Source organism: Leptonotus elevatus, chromosome 2 (assembly GCF_054856555.1).
Source record: "Leptonotus elevatus isolate MCC_2025b chromosome 2, RoL_Lele_1.0, whole genome shotgun sequence".
Lineage (NCBI taxonomy): Eukaryota > Metazoa > Chordata > Actinopteri > Syngnathiformes > Syngnathidae > Leptonotus > Leptonotus elevatus.
Genome location: NC_141240.1, coordinates 38,840,662 through 38,863,320, shown reverse-complemented (window position 1 = coordinate 38,863,320; position 22,659 = coordinate 38,840,662). Strand labels below are relative to the sequence as shown.

At 39.1% G+C, this 22,659-nt stretch overlaps 1 protein-coding gene across 3 annotated transcripts in view; it reads right to left on the bottom strand.

The window, feature by feature from the left end:
* Positions 1 to 22,659, bottom strand: part of LOC147179957 (histone deacetylase 4-like) — a 62,288-nt gene that overhangs the window by 38,160 nt on the left and 1,469 nt on the right. For 2 of the 3 annotated variants that reach the window (XM_086068986.1, XM_086068987.1), the window contains exon 2: positions 18,837 to 19,014. In XM_086068986.1, coding sequence (XP_085925112.1) covers positions 18,837 to 18,858 — 22 coding nt within the window. In that variant the 5' untranslated portion in view covers positions 18,859 to 19,014. Of the gene's footprint in view, positions 1 to 723; positions 881 to 18,836; positions 19,015 to 22,659 lie in introns of those variants that run through there. The other variant, XM_086068985.1, reaches the window with a different exon arrangement.

Here is a 22,659-nt window from a genome sequence, read left to right as displayed (position 1 = left end):
ACGCCGAGCGTGTATCCTGCTGCTGCTGCTGCTGCGACGACTGCACCAGCATCTGGCTGTGACATGAGCAATTTTCAAAGGTGGCCAAAAACACACTCGCACGTGAGGGATGGCGAAGGCAAGAGCAGCCTGCATCGCCGTGAGTTGAGCGTGCGAATGGGTGGGGGGGACGACGGGGCTCCAATGATACTGCCTGTGCTCAGCATAGCAAACGTGGCTGGCAGCGGCAAAAGAGGGATGGCGGATGGGTGGGTGTGGAGGAGCAGGGGGGGGGGCGTTGGAGGTAAAAATAGCTCACCCTTTTGTGTATAACAGCACATGCGGAGCACGCACACACATGCAAACACAAAGACACACACACACACTGCTTTGGTGCGCTCCTCGGTGCATGCCTGTTTGTATATACCGGTATGTGTGTGTGTGCGTGTGTGTAGGCTGTAATTATAGTGGCAACATGAAAAGGCTTTTGTAGCTGCCGAGCCCTGGGAAGAAATGGCTATAAAAAGCAGAGTGACAGAGAGCGATGGAGGCGAATGAGGAGGAGGTGTAGGGGAAGACAAGAGGTAAGAGGAGGGGAGGATGAGGCGAGGAGGAATGGAGGCAAAACACCAAATGGGGTGCAAAAAGGGAGCAGAAAATGAACACGCTTTCACACCAACACACACTGCACTGTGTTTATACATAGATCGAATATTTAATACTCATATTTTTAGCTTTAATCACCTGATCCACAAGGAGACATCTGAGGCAAAAAAAACATGCAATTATTCTCTGCGTGGGAGATGAGACCCATGCAAAATCCCCTCGGACGACTACAAGAGAGGAAAACAGGCGAGCGTCTGCCTATTTCGGGAACTCTCTCTGGACCAGGCTGGCACATATGCTTAATTAGCAGCAAAGCTCCAGGACGCATCCTGCGCTGATTTGTCTTGCCCAAGTTCAGACGCGCCAATCCCCGTGACGACCAGAGTCAAGAGAGAAGAGAGTAGGGATGTTTATAAAAAAAAATAAAAAATCGATTCGGTGCTATATCACGATATTACAGCGCGCAATTCTCGTATCGATCCAATAAGCGGCTGAATCGATGTTTTAATGTCTTACTTGGGGCTAGGATTCACACTTTAAGCATGGAAGAGTGTTATATTAGCTCATTTGCTCCCCCAAAAAATGTATAAATGCGTCCTATTTTAAAGACTTATTTATACATTTTTTTTATGATTTATATGCTAGAAGGCTAGAACTGAAGAGAACAGATGAAGCCATGGTAGTAATTACAAAAACAGCAAGTGGCAGCAGAGTATAAGAGATCAACCAGGGCTCATTTGCCCACTGTTCTAAACAGATTTGTGAATAATGATGAAACTTAGCTATATTCTAATGCTAATTGCTGCCAAACGGAAACAAGATAGAAATATACTTTTTTTTTCCTGATGAAAGAAGAGACTCTAACCTTTTTATGCTAGAGCATACAGAAGGCTTTGATGCAGCCTCTGACCTGAAGAGGTCGCTTAAAGCAATGGTAGTTATTACAAAAAACGACCAGCAGGTGGCAGCAGATTATAAGAGATCAACCAGGGTTATGTTGCAACAAGCTCTTTTCCCCAGTGTTTCAATAGGTTTGTGAATAATGATGAAATTCATAGCTATATTCTAATATTAATTGCTGCGGAAACAGATAGAAATATACTTTTTTTCCTGATGAAAGAAGAGGCTCTAATCTTTCTTTTGGTAAGTTCCATGTTTTTATAGCAATAGAACACAATATTCTGTGGGCCTTGCAAAATTTGTCAAAATCCAATAAAAGTGAGTGAAGGGGGTTGCTTCACTGAAAATGACTGCGAGTGAATGAGTTAATGGAAGCCTTAATATTTTATTTCAATGCTACTTAAACATGAAACAGATTGCAACCTGTTTGTTAAATACAGTGGATCATAGTTATAAGCCTGAAGTTTCAGACTTGTGCATTAGGGTTAGGGTTCGAGTTAGCTATGTTTAGCAAACATGCTAAACAAAGTGTGTTTGCATTTAAGTGTGCACTGTGTAAGCGCTCTTGGTTTTGTGCGTTTAGTTGTACAGTTAACCTCAACGGGAGTGTAATAAATGGCTTGAAACCAGCAACACTGTTCGCTATCTGACTCAGAATTTATATTATAAAAGCTGTTAAATTTATAGTCCGCTACATAGAGTAGCAGTTGTGGAAAAGGGCGCTTTCCTTACATTTCGAAGCTTAAGAAACGTAAATATTTAAAAAAAATAATAATAATAATAAAAGACACTTCTCTCTTGCAAAGCAGATTGGAATAGATCAAGCAGAAATCATTGTCAATCAAATCATTTTCAATCAAAAATCGATTCTGAATCAAAGTGTACACCCAAAAATCCAAATCAACTCGAAACGCGAGACGGCTCGTATTTGCGGCCGCGGGGTCAGGGGAGGAAACAAAACAGGTAGTCACGACGGTCTCGCCTCGCCTCTCGAAAACAAACAAATCCCCTTTGAGGATACCTTGTGATGAGCGTAATCAAATCACTCGCACGATACCGGAGTTTGCAATCCAAATGACTACGTGCTACGACACCTGTGGCTTGGTAAGAAATTTGAAGCCACTTTTGCACAAATTACCCAAAGCAGATTTACATCTCGGACGCTAATGAAGGAAAATGAGGGGGGCGAGGGAGGGCGGGGTGGTCAGGTGTCTCGCTTGCGGTAAGACTGACAAAACACGACTTTTCGTCCAAACCGCACAGTTGATACCTGAGATTCAAATGCGGAGCACAGGTGTCCGTGAAACCGCAAGCGCCCTCTGCAACAGGGCCCAATCATCTCGAACGAAACCTTGTTATGCCGCACTCCCTTTTTCCTCATCCTCCACTCACATCCCCAACGGGAGAGCATACAAAGAGACGGGGAGCTATAAATAGCCTCGGCTCGCCTCGGGCACGCAGTCAGTCAACTCAAGCGAATGCGGCTCATGCTCGTCAAGGGGCGAGCGTGTGATGGACGGTGCCGTAAACGAAGGTTGCGGGAGATGCTGGGTCACTTTGTCTGCCGCATTGCTGAATGTCGCTCTGCTCCGGCATGGAGAGAGCCCCCCCGTGTCATTGAATTCACTGCGCCTGCCGCTCTGGCAGTTGTCCGAGTTGACTCCACTGTGAGCAAGGTGAACCCGACTGCAACAATGCAAGTAAATGAAACAGTCCAATCCTCGAGGATCATTTCCCTCTGGGTCACAAACGTACTTCCCGATGGCATTGGCTGACATCAGAGGAACCGATGCCAACAGAGTGGGTGAACCCAAGGCAGGAAAGTCATTTCATGCTTTTAGAGTTGCCAAAATTAATCGATTAAAAGTAATCGATTATCAAATTAATCGACAACTATTTTAATAATAATAGTAAGAGTAATCGTTTGGCGCCATTTTTTTTTTATTATTTAAAATTGTTGAAATCCTCTGATGTCAGCATTGTTCACTGATTTCTTGTAGCCCTTCATGGAAGAAGACCAATTATATATATTCTCTGTTTAACTCATTTGCTTCCAAAAACATATACATTTTAAATGTTTTAAGTGTCCCAAAGACGTATTTATATGTTTTTATGCGAGAGAATACAGAAGGCTTTGATGCAGCCTCTGACCTGAAGAGGTCGCTTAAAGCAATGGTAGTAATTACAAAAAAACGACCAGCAGGTGTCAGTAGAGTATAAGAGATCAACCAGGGCCATGTTGCAACAAAGCTCATTTCCATACAATTCTAAACAGGTTTGTGAATAATGATGAAACTTAGCTATATTCTAATGCGAATTGCTGCAAAATGGAAACAGGTAGAAATATACTTTTTTTTCCTGATGAAAGTAGAGACTCTAATCTTTACACACAATATTCTGCGGGCCTTGCAAAATCAGTCAAAAGGGGGATGCTTCAGTGAAAATGGCTGCGAGTGAATGAGTAAATCAAAATAAGTCATTTGCAAACATCTGCTTGTCTTTGAAAAACACTGATTGAACCGGTAACATAGTACAACATCAATCGCCTTATACTATATTTCACTATATAAATACAAAGTACGAAATAAACACCAATCACTGGTTAATCAGGGGGAAAATGCTTTGGTAATACACTTGCATAAAAAGGCGAACAATGGTCACTCACTGGTGTTTTCTTTGTGTATTGAATTCATAGGCACACAGTTTTGCAAATATCAATAAACAAAAGCATGAACCTGTGGCTGTTTTAAACTGTCAGCAACCATCAACAACATAAGACTTGAAACGTAAACTTAAAAAGTAAGATTTTTTTTCCCCTTCAATGTAGTCCAGCTCATTAACCAGCACATCTACAAAGACGTCAGGCGGCGTTTGCTTCATTCGGGGCGCATGAGAAAGCAGGACATCTGCTTGCTGCTTCACCATGACAGCGCACCTGCTCATAGCGCCCTGAGCATCTGTCAGTTCCTGGCCGAGAAGAACATGTGCTAGAGCAACCTCTGTATTTACCTGCCCTAGTAAGTAAACCCAAGATGTCAAAGGGAATTTGTGTACATTTGGGGTTTCCTAGCCTGGCAAGCCACACCCACTTTCTGAACGTACAGGAAGTGGTCTGGAAAGGTGACATTGATGGTTGTTTGGTTCGGCCCGGTTCAAAATAAACCAAGTAATAAAATTGGTTTATTTACTGTGACGTATTCTTTGTGAGCAACATCAGCGGCAAGAGTCCATTCAAAATGGCGCATGGGTACACGGGTGATACCGATGCCGATTATTAGTAGTCAAGGAGCTTTCATGAAAAAAATAAGTATAGTAAAGGAGACCGATAACCGATATTTGGAGCCGATATTCATTTTCAGTAAAAAAGGGGAAAGATTGGTGTCAAAAAAAATTTAAATACAAATGCCAATCTTAACTTTGAAATCTAGACGTTTTATTTATTATTATTATTTTTTTTTATCTTAGACAATAGACATCCGCTAACAAAATGTTCAGGGAGCTTACAAGGTTATCAGCATGTCTTAAAAAGTTAACTGAAAATTTTAAGTTCCCTGAAATTAAAATGGTTTTAGATTGACCTTTTATTGGCTGTCAGATTTTTAGAAAAGGCCGATACCGATATTCTCAAAACGCCCGATATCTGCCCCGATTTCCAATTTATTTCCTTCAACACAGACATTTTTCTTAACAACCTCTCAGCCATTCAATTGCTTGCCGTCTTAGCCGGCAATGTGCTACTTGTTCTTCAACATCACTTCCGGTCTGCAGCCAAAAATGTTTTCCCCCCCAACATGGCACTGCCATTGCATTGATGAATTCTTTAATTAATTGCTTTTCCCACAAAAAAACTAACTCAAGAGGATCATCAAACAAAGTCGTTTTGAAGACGAAAATAACATCAAGATGGCCGTGACGACTGAGCTGCACGGAATCCCGGAAGAAGCCCTATGAACATGCATTCGACTCCAGGGGGATTACGTAGAAGGAAAATACATTGGAGTTTGAATTTGAAATATATCTTGTGGAATATATATTTTGTAACACTACTCCCGAAATAAAGGGAATACATAATCATCACAGTGTAACTTCAAGTCAATCGCACTTAGAATATCAATATAGTCACAAAGCAATATTGATTGTAAATCAATGAATGCCGTTGTGCAATTAGCAAGACAACCCAGTATTAAGGAATGATTTTTGCATAGACCATTACCCTCAACTCATCCTTTTTGGCTGATTCCTGGCGAGTCAGAAGATGCTCATGTAGTGCACCCCTCTACGATGGGACTCATGTGTGCCATGACTACAATTGTTTAACTCATTCATTCACTCCTAGCCATTTTCACTGAAGCAACCCCCTTCGCTCCCGACTGGATTTTGACTAATTTCGCAAGGCCCACAGAATATTGTGTTCTATTGTTATAAAAACATGGAACACACCAAAATAAATATTCTTTCATCAGGATTTTTTTCCCTGTTTTGCAGCAATTAGCATTGTAATATAACTAAGTTTCATTATTATTCACAAATCTGGTAAAAAAAAAAAAAAACTGTGAGGGAAACAGCTTGTTGCAACATGGCGCTGGTTGATCTCGTATACTCTGCTGCCACCTGCTGGCTTTTTTTTTGTAATAACTACTATTGCTTTAAGCTTTCTCTTGAGTTCAGAGGCTGCATCAAAGCCTTCTGTATGCTCTAGCATTTTAAAAAAAAAACGTCTTTTGGGAGCATGGTCATATTTAAAATATGTATTTATAATTTTTTTGAAGCAAATGAGTTCAAGAATACAAGGATGGTGGAAGACTAAGAGAGTCCACTTGTGTGCAAGTTTCTGACCACGCTTGTCAGAAACAGACTCCATAAGTGCAGCATGAGGGCCTGACCTCCACAACTTGGGCCTGTCCTAGGCACCATGCTGACCAAATTGGCACTCGTTAGAGAATTGGCAGCTTCGACATTGGCACGCTGTTCTCTCCATGGATCAGAGCAAGTTCACACTGAAGCTCCTTTGCCACTACACTGTCCCTACTCGGTTTAGCCCAGATGGACTTTGGTGAAATGCACCCTATAAGAAATGACTGTCTCATTCAGGGGTAAAGAGAAAGATGTGCTAACTTAGCAACAAGAAAGGAGAGAAATTTGGGCTTTTTCTATTTAGTACTTTATACATACAGTATATACTTACAAGTCATTTTACCTTGGTCAAGTCAATTCATGTGATAAGTCAACTCCCAAATCAAGTCATCTGTCACCTTTTACTAATGAAGTCCTACTACAGTATCTGGTCTTAATTAAGAGACGCTCTCATTCTAACCAATTCAACAGCATAACATAAATCATCAATCCAAATTTGTGTCACACTCATCTCATGAATAATATCAAGTCAAAGTGGCCAAGTCCTAAATATTTTTAACCAAACAAGTATTAAGTCTTTGAAATTGGCTTCTTATTTATCCTAAGTTTGGCTTAAAGTAGCACTTAGGAACTTTTCAACTTTAATTAAATATTTTCATAGCTCTTCCGATGAAACAACTTAAAAACTAGTTAAATGTTTTTTTTTGCCATGGCCTGAGAGGGTCTGTATTATTTTTACTGGCACTAAACAACTTTGAGGTGGATGGTAGGAACGCTACCATACAAAAAGCTACAAATGTGTTGACTGCTTGATGGGATACGTCACTTCCCCCTTTCCCCATTCGTTATAAAGACGGAAGTCAATTTGAATGTCAACTCACATTTACTGCTTTCCTGGCAGAAGTTGCACAACAACTGCAAAGATGTGTCTGAGGAGACAAAAAAGAAAAAGGGAAGCTACCCTGATAAAAGGACAGTCAAGCATCAACATGAGCCAGTTTTTCATTTGCTGGTATGAGCTCAAAAACGACGCAATGCGCTTGTCCTCATGGGAAATGTGATCTTCCTTCAGGCATAACATTACCGCTTTTGCCCATATGGCGCCACCGTAATCAACGTAAAATGAAAGTTCCTTAGTGTTGTTTTAAGTAAAATCATGTGCCTCGAGTCCATCGCATCTGCCTGTTACTGACTGACTGAAACAGAACGGATTACCAGTGAAACATGCCGACTGGGGCCAAGCCAAAAAAGCAGACGACTTGGGGAAGAGAGAGCGAGAAAGTTGGTGTATATGGTGAGTGGATTAACTTGTTTACAGCTGTTGAATTGGCAAAAAAGAAAGCATTTTTTTCTGAAGAATTAAACGCTTTGGAAAATTGATGGATGTGATTTGTTCACTCCTGGCCAAACTCTGTGAAGTGAATTGAGTTCACTGCCACCATACAGCGCTTGTATCTCAAGTTTGCACTCACAAGTTAAAGCAACAAATTGATCAAATGACAAAGCATCATGAAAAACCTGGAAGTTGGGTCAAGTCACATCTCAAGACACCACTATAACTGTGAGGTTTGCAGGAAACTTCTGTAAACGGCAGTCGGGAAAGTAAACCGATATTTGGATATTTCTTCTTTTTTTTAGCGTGTGCGCGAGTTCGTGCTCTTTAATTCACCTAAAAAAAAGTAAAAATTTCGAACCCTTCACCTTAACCAGAGTCCTGCCAGAGTTGTGAAGTTGTCAGGAGACCAGAGGAAGGATCAAAGGAAAGAAAGATGAAATAAAGTGAAATCCAGCACCAACCTACCCGTACCACCCACAGAGTTACAAAACCAGAATCATTCACCAACCTCAGAAACATCTAAATACCAACATATTTGGGTGACCAGAGGAAAGACTAAAGGAAGGAATGACAGATGAAGCAGAGAGAGATCCACAAACACATATTTGGATATGTCTTTTTTGCACAATTCCCAAGAAAGGAACTACTGGTTGACATCCAGACGAGCCCTGCAGGCTGTAAAATCAAAAAGCGTCTGAGCAGGGGTCCGAGGCTGGATTGTAAACCTTAATTGCAGCAGGCAGCTCATTGGCAGCACACTGTGTATCTCTGAGACTAAAGGGACACGGACAAAAGATGCACACAGCTCCTTTCATTAGCTCAAGCTCGCAAGCTGTCCCAAAAATCTATTAAAAACATGGCTAACATCGCCTCTGTGAGGTTCACGTCCAGCGTGTGGGCAGTGAGCTCTAGTTCAGGTCAAAGCATGCGTGCACAAAAAGGCAACAGCCCCCTGCCAACACAGAATCATCCCCATGGAAGGAACTTCACAGCCAGCGGAGGTAGGGAGGATGTGTCACGGTGTCTGCATGCTGCTGAGCAACATTTTGCAATCTGCCACAATTTCGTAATTTACAACAAAGAACTTAAAAAAAAACATGTCAGCACAAGTGGACAGCGGCAAGATCATGAAAAGAAGGCTTGAAATTACCCTTGCACCACAATATGGTCGCTACTCAAAAGAGGCATGTGTTGTGTCATGTGTGCTTTTTTTTAGCTTCTCTGCACGTGGCAAAAATAAAAATAAACAAACAAAAATCGCTCAGTTGTAATGGGGAGAATCAACACAGGAGGCCAAAAATAATGATTTGTTTGCTCGCCATGCATGCACATGCCACATATCGTGTGTGTGTGTGTGTGGTTCTAAAAATAGACACGGGGATAAGCCCTCTTTATTGCAGCAAGAGCTTTTAACCCCTTCACCCCGGGATTTAAGCAGTGCGACGAGCCTTTGCGTGCATTTGGAGAAGAGGATGAAAAGCTGTCATTAAATGAAAAATGGCAAACCAGATACAAGAAATAGAAATTAAAAAATATCCCTCTAAACAATCGCTAGAGAGGAATCTTAATCTTTGCACCAAGCTGGTCAAGGATGCATGGAATAGACTGCAGCTATCGATTATCTTTAGAATTTAATTACTTATTCCAATTGATAGAATAATCGGATACAAATTTATTTTGCATTAAAGCCTATTGCAAAATTTTTATTTTTTTCCTATTACTGTTTACTAACTGATTACTCATTTGCTCCCAAAAACGTATAAAAATGTTCTATTTTAAATGTTGCTATGGTCCCAAAAACATTATTATACGTTTTCTATGTGGGTTTTTTTATGCTAGAGCATACAGAAAGCTTTGATGCAGTCTCTGAACTGAAGAGAAAGCAATGATAGTTATAACAAAAACGGCCAGCAGGAGGCAGGAGAGTATAAGCGATCAACCAGGGTGATGGTGCAAAATTGCTTTTTTTTCCTGTGTTTTAAACAGATTTGTGAAAAATGATAATAATAATAATAATAATAATAATAATAATAATAATAATAATAATAATAATAATAATAATAATAATAATAATAATAATAATAATAATAATAATAATTTAGCTATATTCTAATTCTAATTGCTGCAAAACGGAATAGCAAATACAAATTTGCTTTTTTTCCTGATGAAAGAAGAGACTCTAATCTGTCTTTTGGTAGGTTCCATGTTTTTATAGCAATAGAACACACTATTCTGTGGGCCTTGCAAAATCTGTCAAAATCCAGTAAAACAGCCAGGAGCGAAGGGGGTTGCTTCAGTGAAAATGGCTGCGAGTGAATAAGTTAAACAAACTAAATAAACAATATCACATAAGAGGGAGTAATGTAGGACGACTCACCAAACTTTCATCATACACTGGCTGCAAATAACGATTTAACAAACGTTTGTTCCATGGCATGGTAGAAAATATGCAAAAATGCTGATCAATTTTGATGTTTGCAAACGTATTATTTGTGGATTAAACACAAAGATCAGTCTGCTGGCTGATATTAGATTCTGGCAGTATGTTAATCAACATCGTGAATAAAAAAAATATTGTGGTATTATAATTACAGTCATAAAAACTGTATTTTCCCTACCGTCAAACACAATCATTTTATTTTTAAACAAAATATACAATATTTGACAAAGAAGAAACGTGCGCCGTGTTAATTTTCAATAAGTAAATAAAAGTTAACATTCTTCAGCTGTTTTAATTCATTTTAGTAAGTTGCAGTGTCCTATCACTGGTGAGCTATTTTTAGAACAAGCCTATTGGCTTCTCATGTTGTCCTTAGGGCTAATTAGTATCCACTGACACTTTGAAGAGATGGCACATTTACTCAACTCTGCAAGCAGCCAATCCTGCTTTGACGTCCCCTCAAAGAAGAGTGACTTTTTAAAACCACGGTAAAACCGTCAAACCGGTAATCAAGAGCTGAAATCAGACGATTTGTACAATTTTAAACTAACCTAAACCTCTAAACCAGTGGTGGGCAAACTCTGGCCTTGAGAGCTGGGGTCCTGCAGTTTTTGGATGTTTCCGTTCTCCAACACAGCTGATATATGATCAGCTCATCAGCAAGCTCTGCATAAGCCTGATAACAATCCTGTTGATTGGAATCAGCTTGTGTTGGAAGAGGGAAACCTCCAAAACCTGCAGGACTCCGGCCCTCGAGGACCGAGTTTGCCCATCCCTGCGCTTTAAACTTCAAATCGATCATCATTATAGCTGTTGATTAATCAGATAATCGATTAGTTGTTGATTAATTAATCAATTAAGTAATTGGGTTTCCTTCCATCTACCCATTTTAATTCAAATTTTCAAGAAATGCAAAAATAAAACTGAATGGAAACGCCAGAAATTCAAAAAAGGGCCCAAAATTCGCAAAAACGTTTTGGCGCTTAGAGGGGGTGGATTTTGAAGCTTGTCAAAAAAAGGAAAATGCTCATTTTGGCTATGGAAACGGGTTTTGCGAATAAACGCTGACAAGACCGGATAACATGTCGCAGGTTTTGATCGGATATTACGTCACACGTACGTTTGTAGTCCAAAAGCAATGGCGGACGATAAAGTAAGGTATGTTTGGGGGGACGACGAAACAGAAATCTTTTTGGAATTAATTAAAGAAGCGAAAATTAATGCAATTTTAGATGGAAAACAACAAAGAAACGCTACGGATGATCAAGAATTACAAAAGCAAACTCATACGATGTCATCGCACGGCGCAGTCGCTTCCTGGTCTTCTTCTTTTAAATTACTGGTAGATCACATCTCTATGGTGTATACCGCCACCTACAGCGGCGGAGTCCCCTCTCAATGTTCGCAAAAGAAGAACAAATGGAAACGGGCATGAGTCGCATGTCCTTTTTGTGCATTTTCAGTAAATTCGCTCAAAACATTCAAAACAATTGGATAAAAACCTGAGTATGTGCTGCTCCTCGAAATGGAACTGTGCAACAAATATGAAAGAAAATCCGATATGCCTGCATTGATTTATTGCATTCTTGTGCTCTTATCTCATCGTTCTCATTGAAGTCGTTGACAGAAATGTATACATGTTTGTTTATGCTCCCGCGCCAGCCAAGGACATCAATACACCTGGGCATTGACGCATGTTGTCTACGGTGGCATTTACGTCAGCAGCAGGCCCTCGCCAGCGTTGCAAAGCTCCCCACGGATGACAGTGAACAAAAGTGAACAATAACATCACCATCGCAGTGGAAAGCCAAACACAGACTATATAGCGTCATCTCATATTACAGAGGCTACGTCAGTCGGAAGTTGGCTGTTTGATTATGCGATGTCTAAAAATAATGCAGAGGTAAGGGATGTGGAGTATTATTTCAAATGAATCTAATTTGCGTCTTTGTTAATACTCTGCATCACGTATCACTTGATCCTCAGCTGAAATGTGATGCGTGTGTGTGGGTGGCGGTTTCCGGTTGTGTATCAGATTTGTATACACAGCTCAAGCGGAACTCATAGTGGAAATACAAATGCAAGCATAATACAAGTATTTTAATAGTTTCCAAAGAATAATAATAATCATCCTTCCATTTTATATCTTCCTTATCCTGTTAAGGGTGCAAGCCTATCCCAGGTGACTCTAGGCGAAAGGCATACGACACCCTGGACTGGTCGCCACTCAGTCACATGGCACATATAGAGACAAAACAAAAGGTGAGCAGAGTTGCCAAGAATTGCAGAATAATGTTACATGTATAACAATATGACTGAGTGAAAGTAAAAAGTAGTCTCCCTACACGTTCTACTCAATTACCAAGTAACTGGTGAAATGTTTGTATAAATCAGAGCATGAATCAAATAAACAAAAACAAAAATACATAAATAACTACCTAAAAGAACAATAAGTTAAATCTTAACTCAATCACTCGCAGCTATTTTCACTGAAGCAACTCTCTTCGCTCCTGGCTGTTTTACTGGATTTTGACTGATTTTGCAAGTCCCACAGAATATTGTGTTCTGTTGCTATAAAAACGTGGAACCTACCAAAAGAGAGATTAGAGTCTCTTCTTTCATCAGGAAAAAAGCATATTTGTATTTGTTTCCGTTTAGCATTAGAATATAGCTAAGTTTCATCATTATTCGCAAACCTGCTTAAAACACGGGGGGAAAGAGATTTTTGCAACATGGCCCTGGTTGATCTCTTATACTCTGCCACCACCTGCTGGCCATTTTTTGTAATAACTACCATTGCTTTAAACGACCTCTTCAGGTCAGAGGCTTCATCAAAGCGTTCTGTATGCTCGAGCATATAAAATAACATTAAAAAAATGTATATACACGTTTTTGGGACCATGGCACTATTTAAAATAGAATGTTTTTATGCATTTTTGGGAGCAAATTAGTTAAGAAACATATGCACAGATGACAGCGCACTGCATTTTTCCTGGTTTGTAAGGTAAACAAAATAGACAAATGTGAGGCCACGGGTGTTGTGCCTCTGACTGAGTGAGGAATGAGAAAAAAACAATCATCAATAATCAAGATTCTTCTTAAATGTGATGGACTGAAAGTCGTGTTTTTTGTTAATAAAAACGCTCAAGTAAAAGTTAAAAGCATGTTGCATTGAAAATCCTATATGCTTTTTAGCACTAGCAGCATCTCTCCAATAAAAGACAATTTGATACGCATCTTTCTTGAGACATGCGGTGCGATACATTCAAGGACGGTTGGTTCAACTTTAAAGTGGAACAATTCAATTTGATTCGATTCAGTGGGACGACGATTCCATATGGTACGTCTCAGTTCGAGAGGGTTTGATGCAATGAGTTTCGTCTTGTCGTTTTACATGCGTACGAATTAACTTACTGTAAATGCAGCATTTCCTTTCAAGATATATCTCTCCAATAAAAGACAATCTATATTTTGATATACTGTATTTCAAAGTGAAATTATTCGATTTAATTAGATTTGATGTACTTCAATGTTTTAAATCAAAACCAATTTTCAGATTCAAAGGTTTCTTTTATAGCTTTTTTTTAATGAACTGCTACATTTTAAATAGCTTTGAAAGTAGTAGCTACAGGTAGTGTTAACAGATATTTATTCTCGAAAGACTTTATTCTTTACGAGATTGGTACATAAGATAATAGTACAAATGTTTTTAAAGATCGGACAAATTTGGGTGAAAGATGGATAACCTGCCTGCCACTTTGACTCTTTTTCAATGCGGCTCTATATCCCAGGCTGTAAAAACCTTAAAACTTCTACACTCGTAACCTAGATACTGCCAAGCCACCGAGGAAAATAAAAAAAAACGGATGTTTTTCCGCCCACACACTGCAAAAATGCATTTTAACATAACACTCAACTATTTACAATCATTCTGTAAATGTGCTTCTGAATAAGCAAACGGTGAAACCTGATTCACAAATAATTACAAATATTCACTGAAGACTGTGCTGCTTGATGGTGTGTTCAAGTGACTCGCGCAGAATAACAGTTGTTCCGATCGGCGGCAAAAAGTGCGAACGGTCCTGGAAAGCTCTGACAGGCGTAAAAGCAAATCACTGTCAGCTTGCGGCAAGATGGTCCCTCATCAATGTGAACTACTGACACCTGACAAACAGCTGTTCTTTGTGAGCATGTTTTCTCTGACAGTTCACTTGTGCATGAGGTGCATCTTAGGCCAGGGATTCGCAAACGTCTACACTGGAACTTAAAATATGCTTACATTATTTTCTCTGGCCACTTTCTGTTGTCATACAGTATATAATGTCTTTTGTATCTGATTTACCATTTATTTAAAGCGAAAGTCAACCTTAACTCATTCACTCCCAGCCACTTTCACTGAAGCAATCCCCTTCACTACCGGCTGCTTTACTGGATTTTGACTGATTTTGCCCACAGAATATTGTGTTCTATTGCTATGTTCATCAGGGGGAAAAAAAGTATATTTCTATCAGTTTCCGTTTTGCAGCAATTAGCATTAGAATATAGCTAAGTTTCATCATTCTTCACAAATCTATTTAGAAATAAGAATAGATGGGCTTTTTTTCAACGTGGCCCTGGTTGATCTCTTTTGCTATGCTGCCACCTGCTGGCCGTTTGTGTAATAACTACAATTTCTTCAACCGTTCTTTGCAGTTGAAAGGCTGCATCAAAGCCTTCTGTATGCACTAGCAAAAAAAACAAAAAAAACATAAAACATAAGTCTTTGGAACACTTAAAACATTTAAAATAGAACTTATTTATATATTTTTGGGAGCAAATGAGTTAAACATTTCTTGTCATATGTGACCTCCCTAGTCTGAACATAACATTCTCGATTAATATTACATTTGTGGAATATGAGTTATGAAGCTAAATCCATCCATTTTTATCCATCTCAGGGGGGCGGCCATTTTGCCACTTGCTGTCGAGTGAAAATGACATCACAGTTGCTCAGGGCTCGACCAACGACCAATCACAGCTCAACTGTTTTCTGATGCTGAGCTGTGATTGGTTGTTGCCTGAGACCTGAGCAACTGTGATGTCATTTTCACTTGACAGCAAGTGGCAAAATGGCCGCCTTCTGATATTGATAAAAAGCTGCTGGATTTTGCTGCTTAACTCATATTCCACTAACCACTATTAACCAGAATTATTCACCAGAATACCGTATTTAGACTTGTTGGGCTGCATAGACATAATTGTCAAGAATTTGGGGGAGGGGGGGGGGGTGACTTTCCCTTTAATAGCACAGTTAACATGCTGGAGTGCAAAATGAACGTCTGCCACAGATGTGCAAAAACTCTGGGCACACGCCGGCCTATAACTGATAGCAACATAACAACAACTGATGCGCAGCCCTCATCAGTGTGACCTGCTTTTGTTCTGGGAAATATAACCCGACAAAGCCTTTTGCTTTCTTCTCTGAAGAGATTTATGTTAAATGATATTTAATCTAAAAATCCCGTGGCTGCTGTAATAAAGAAAATGTCCGGGATAAAAAAAAATGTGCGCGTTGCTAAGCTCATTTACTATACATATTACAAAAATGGCCCACCACCAGGCTTGCACGCACACGTGCTTGCTAACCCACTGCTAAAGTTGCGCACCCACCCACACACACATGTACGCACGCACACACGCACGTGCTTTTTAAGGTCCTGTAGCATGGAAAAGAAGTGTGAATTGAGCTCTTAAACAATACTAGCTCTGGAATAAAATGCAAGAGCGCTACAATTTTAACGGCAGAGACAATATTAATGTTGCTTAATTCCACACAAAAAAAAAAACATTAAATGCAACAGTGGCAGTCAAACATAATGAAAAGAGACGCTTCAATTACTTTCCTTAACTGCAGCTTAAGTCAAAATAAATCCGAAATAGCTTTTTTCTTCATTACAGTGGAACCTCTAACAACAAATGCCCAAAAGGTTGCATTACTTTTTCCACATTTTCTGGAAAAATGTGCCTCTTAAAGGGGAAGTCAACCCATTATTTATATATTTTTTTACAATAAACTTGTCTAATATGGCATTCTGGTTAATATTGTGTTAGTGAAGTAGTAAAAAAGCAAAATCCAACCATTTTTATTCATCTTAGGTGGCGGCTATTTTGCCACTCACAGCGCAGCTTCAGAAACCCGGTGAAATGTGATTGGTCGTTGCCTGAGCCCTGAGCAACTGTGATGTCATCTTCAGTCGACAGCAAGTGGCAAAATGGCCGCCCCCTAAGATGGATAAAAACTGGCTGGATTTTGCTTCATAACTCATATTTCAAAAACGTAATATTATGTCATGTTTAGACTAGTGAGGTCACATATAACATTATTATCAAGAAATGTTTAAAGTTGACTTACACTTTAAAAGGGACAGTATGTATAAAAAAAATTATATTTCAACAATCTTTTTTTTTTAACTATTAATTTCTGTAATATCCAAAAATATATTTAATACACAAAAAAAATATGTTCTATCACGTCTTTTTTTTTTTTAGATGTGCTTTGGCAGCTTATGAAATACACTGTTATTAAAATTAATGTTTTTTCTTTGATGTCACCTTTATTTGCTTTTGTTAACTGTTAATATTGCTTAATTTTCTGAATTTTTGCTTGATTTTCACATAAAACATGATTTGCCATCTTTCATGATATTACATCAAAAATGAAAGAATACTGTATGGGCATGCTTGAAAAGACACATATAGCCTCAAAATTGGAGCATAAAGAAAATACCGCTGTCATAACTTGTGTGTTATTAATACTTTTTTTTTTAAAACAAATTTGAATATCTGGAAAACTACAGCAAATTCGGAAAAAAATATGTAATTCTTGGATTCAGCGATATCAAAATACCCTAAAACTAAAACTTTCTTGGCATCAGAATGCGTGTTGACTAGAGTAACATAAAATAGCTATGCTTTTAGTCTTTATGTGAAGTAGGGCTGGGCAATAAATTGATTGAATTTGATACATCATCATTTTAAAAATCTAATTGTTGAAAATTTGCTAAATCGTGAAATCGAATTTTGTCTTTTGGATTATTAAAAGCTGTTGTTCTTATGTTCTGTTGCATTCAACTCTTTTTCTAAGTTGTAATTTTGTGGCAGAATGCTGGATGGGTGGTTTACAAAACATGTTTACAATAGCTACCAACTACTTAATTGTGGCATTTAACAACAAACTATGAATGTTAAATTAATGTTAAAACTAATTTAGAATCAGTACAAATTATTTTTGTCTCAACATTTTGCACAGGAATTATTTTTTTGAATAAATGAAACCTTTAAATAAATGTTTGTTGGGTTTAATTGATTAAAATCATAATCATTCTGAATGTCTGTAAAAATCGAGATTTTATTTTTTGGCCATATCGCCCAGCTCGAATGTGAAGCGACAACGCTGACCTGAATATATGACTGGATAGCCGATAGGCCAAGACTTTAGAAGCCGCGAGGCCGCCATATTGCTCCTCCCAAGACACGTTTCTCGGCATACGATTCTATACATTTACAGTATCGAAATTGAACAACATTTGAGACAGCATAATTTATGATGTTCTAAATTTGTTAAACATAAACAAGACGACTTCAGACATTTTACAACTTGCCTTGTATACATATATAAATTATATGCTTAATGATGTTTACAGGAGGAAACGTTTATTTTTTTGGTGTAATTCCACAAAAGATGCCTCTGCCAAATCTAATATTGGAGTCTAAGGAACTGAGTGATAAAAGAAAATGGGGATGTTCAAAGCAGCACATAATTATTTTATTTTTTTACTTATAAAATTATATTATATTACTTATAAAATTACTTAAAATAGTGACCACCCCTCCACAAACCCCCTGCCCCTATACTAACTACCTACAAGCTGTATATGTCTAATCTGTGCGTATACCGTATAGTTTATACAGTAGTCTGCTCGCGAGATGGGAGGAGCAAGATGGCCGCTCTGTGACTTCAACGGCATACACGGACGGGCGTGTTTGGGCTATCGGCTATCCAGTCATATATTAATATTAATAACTTCTTCATAAACTAGCAGCCCTATGCAGAAGAATGGTGTTCTACCTTTGAGGTTCCACTGTATTCAATGAATTGGTGACACTTAACAGATATAGACAGAAAACAGAGACCGGAGGATTTTAAGGACAAAATGAAATTTGCGTGTAAATTGAAGCAGTGTTACATTCTTTCCCTCTCAAGATGATTCATATTAAACGGAGCCAATTAGTCCTCATGAAAGCAGATTAAACTGTTCTACTGCCTTTAATCCGTCTGCACTTTGTCTACGTTAATAAGTGAAACGTTTCCATCCATCAATAAGGCAGATGTGGCTGCGGTGGAAAGATTATTGCAGCGCTCAACTGCTTATTACAACTGGGGTTACAATTTCACTTGAAGCGTCTGAGCTCTTTCTCAGCGGCGGTGACGGATTGCAGCTTGCACAGCATGCAGTCCCAGTTGCAACCTTGATACAATTTTCATCCATTTTCTCTTCCACTTATCCTCATTAGTGTCGCAGGCGAGCTGGAGCTTATCGCCGCTGACGTTGAGCGAGGGGCGGGGTGCGCATTGGACTGGTCGCCAGTCACTTTTCACACTTGCGGACATTACCCGAAGACAACACAATTTCCATTGGGCTTTATTACGTCATCCGTCGTGATGCAATGACGCCGTCTTACCTTGATGATTGTGCGACGTCATCACTGAAGGTCAGGCCTAAACAGAAGACAACTCGGAGTGTGTGTGTGTGTGTGTGAGATCAGGGTTGTGACTCCAGAAGGTCTCGAGACTAGAAACTCTCCATTTGCCTTTTGTATTTGGCAACTCCAACAAAGAGTGGCAAATACTGGCCCCAACCTATCAGGGGGAAAGAAAACTATTTAAAATTTCAAATACAGAAATACACAAACATAGATACAATACACATATCCAAGATGGTGCAGTAAATGCTTGCCTTGATATTGTGCTCTTTTTTGCTTCCCCAAACATCAACTTTTCAAGCTCCTTGCCTCTAAGCAATGCACACCAAAATCAGCAAACTTTCCAAAAGCTGCTTTATCCTTCTTCAAATGACCCACCTAATTTTAATTCATAATAAAAGCAAAATTCTGATTAGAAATTAAAACTCTTCAAATGAAGTGACGCAAGAGATGATTAAATAGGAATCGATCCAATCATTCTATATTTGTTACCCTGCAATTATTATGTACTAGGGCTGAACGATTTTAGCGATTTTTGTAACAGATATTACGATTTTAATTCAGTTCATTATTTTCTTCAAAGTAAGTTTCGGTGCATTATAAAACACTATGAACACTAACCTTTAAACATGACAGAAAATGATTACATCAAGCTATTGCTTTAATCATGTAATCATGTGTGAGGGAAGCGGTCCTTTTTCAACAGTTTTTAATACGGTTCAATGAAGCAAGACCTGCTGCTTGCCATCATACACGTAAAAATATGTAATTATGGCTAATTGTGTATGTAAAGATACTTTTTTTTTTAACTAAAGTGTTTTATATTTGATACTAATGTACATAAGATTATATGTCAATATTTTTGCCCAGATTTTTATTTGAAACTAAACTGCTTCAAACAGTAATCGAGGGCTTAGCGGACTGGCCTGAAATCCCGTTTGTGGCCATTGGTATCCAATGAGCCCTACACAAGAGGCTAAAAGGCAATGGTATGAAGCTCATTTCATTGACAAACTTTCTAAGTCACCAAAATTGCTCATTTGTGTTGCTCTATGTAGATTTCTGACCCAACAGATTTGCTCACTTTTTCTGTTAACCCCGGATAAAGTCATCAAAGAAAAAAAAATCGTGAATCTTTTTTGTGACAAGAAGGTACCCGTTCCAATTACACTATCAGAGAAAAATCAGAGTTGTACAAATAACTGGAAGCTCATGTTCTTTACAAGTGTATGTAAACTTTTGATTACGACTGTACATCGTCACCACATGCTCGAAAACTGGAAATGAATAGGTTACGTCTGATGACCGGGAGGTTGAGGTCAAAAGTATATTAAATATTCATAATAGCAGCAATGATATTTGCCGCAATGTTTATTTTGTATCACAGATTACTGAGTTTTGGGATATATACAGTACACCATAATAGGTCTCAGAGTTACTCTTTAAAAAAGAAAATTGAATTTAGCTTTGCTAAGGGACTATGTTTTTTGTTTTATTTTATTTCTAAATACATATTAATTGTATACTAATTTTCTGTTTATAACTAGTTGCTCTCTGGCCTACCGCAGTTCTAGCCAGACTTCTGTGAAAAGTCTACTTCACACCAAGCACTAATTCTGGCCTTTTCTCTGCGTTTCACATTAGCGATTAGCATTAGCTTCTCCATCTTCTCATGTTCTTTCATCTTGCTCAGTTTTACAATGACTCCATCCTCCTTAAAATATAGAATGATGAAATGAAATATATAACGTGCTACTTGTTAGAAAATAATCAGTAAAGGAGAGAAGGGGGGGCTTGCAGGAAGCAATGATCTGTGTACAGAGCTAAGTTAGCTTAGCACCTAGCGTTCGCAAGCAGCCAGGAAAGCAAGGACATCCAGGAAGTTGTGTGACGTGACGCTTTTTTTTTTTAACCAGCTCAAACTGAAGTGACATCACCCGTGGACAAATATTTTACTTTGGAAAAACTGAATCAAGAACAACAAATAGCAGTGTTTCCCACACCATGTTAATACTTGAGCGGGCCACCCAAGTAAACTTACAGCCACCCAAGACGTTTTCAAGAAATTTTTATAAAAACATTTTTTTTTTTTTTAAAGAAAAAGAAAAAACGTGTCGCGACCAGATATACCGCATGTAACGTTACTTCGCTGTCACTCACTTGTGGATCTTGAGGCTAGATGAGACGCAAGTAAAACAACTGCCGGAGTTCACCCACCAGAGTAGATTTCAAATCTGTGGGAAACACTGAATAGATGAGATTTTCTGCGAATAATGGATGATAGATTCTCCCACTCCCTCCCAAAAGTGCATAAAAAATATATATATATATGCGAATTGACGAAGGCTGAACTAACGTTCTGGAGTTAACTGCTGTACCCTTTGATGTTATTTTATAGTACTCCTGTGCCGGGGACAAATTCCTTGTGTGTTTTAATATACAGTATTTGACAAACAAGTTTCTGGTTCTAAAAATGACATGTCGGAAAATTAACTTGAAATAGATGACCAGTTTGGTCTGTATTTCTATATGAGAATTTAACTGCAAATGTATTTTTCTCTTCTTTAATTTTAAAGCATAGCCTGAATTCCTGGCGCCCCGAGCAGAGGGTGTCAGATGTAATCAAGACAAGAGGTTGAAATGACAAGTCGACTTCAACGCATATTAAAAAAAAAAAAATGGGGGGGGGAGCAGTGGGGGCCAAAGTGCCTGAGGGCAAGGTAGATGGGGGATGCGAGTGTGTTCACGCCCTTGTGTGTGTGTGTCGGCAGAGGCCTCCGGTGTCCTCTAAAGCACGATGGATATGTGTGTGTATGTGTTATGACAGTGGGGAGGGGCAGGGTTCACGACAAGGAGGCCAGACAGTGGGACAAATTGCTACCCCAAAAAAAAGTCGGTCATTGCGCCGCGCATGTTGCTTTGTGATGGAAGAAAAAGGAGGGGGGGGGGGGGGCTTCGTGCAACACCATTCTCCCAGGGCATCTGTCTCGAGTGGGGGTGCTGGTGTGTTCATGTGCAAGAGCGTGTGCGCGCTTGGCCATTGTCCCCAGAAAGACCTAGCTTGATGCAAGGTGACAGATCTGGGGAGCCCTGAAGAAAAATCCTGAGAGGCTGAGAATGAGTTCAGAAACAGTTATCATGCTTAATCACATCGACTACATCGGTGAGCTCATTGCTATCCTAAATGTACAAAACAAAAGCTAATTGGCACCAAAAATAGTGTTCACTTTCAGATTAGTTGCGACAAATGTCTCTCCTGGACTAAGCGCAAACTTAACTGTTCTTGAAACCCCCCCAACATGCTGTCTGACATCTCTCCTGACACGCCTGCATGTGTGTGGTCTGGTTCTGCGTGTGACGTGCAATGAAAAAAAGAACATCATTGTAAAATGCATTTGCCTTCAGGGATCATGGTCATAATTTAGAAATTCAATCTAACGAGATCAAGTGCAAGAAAACAATCAGTCTTTACAAAGACGCTTAGAAAAAGAATTGGTGGTCATGATTTGGCCGGCGTTGCCAACATTTTCTGCACCGCACCTACGACAATTTGTAATCTATGCGGACAGTCCGCATTGAAAGCATAGCAGAAGAGCAAAAGCAGGAAACAAGTGATTTCTACTTCCTGATTCTTTGTTTTCATCTATTTTGCTAGAAGTATGTAAACTGTTCACCCCAAACTGTTGATCTTTTATTGAATAACAAAACACCTTATGTTGTACTTCTACTGTGGTGACGCATTGTTCATATGTCATAGACGCTCTTCACTGCCTCCTACAGGCTGGCAGAATATCGACTAACA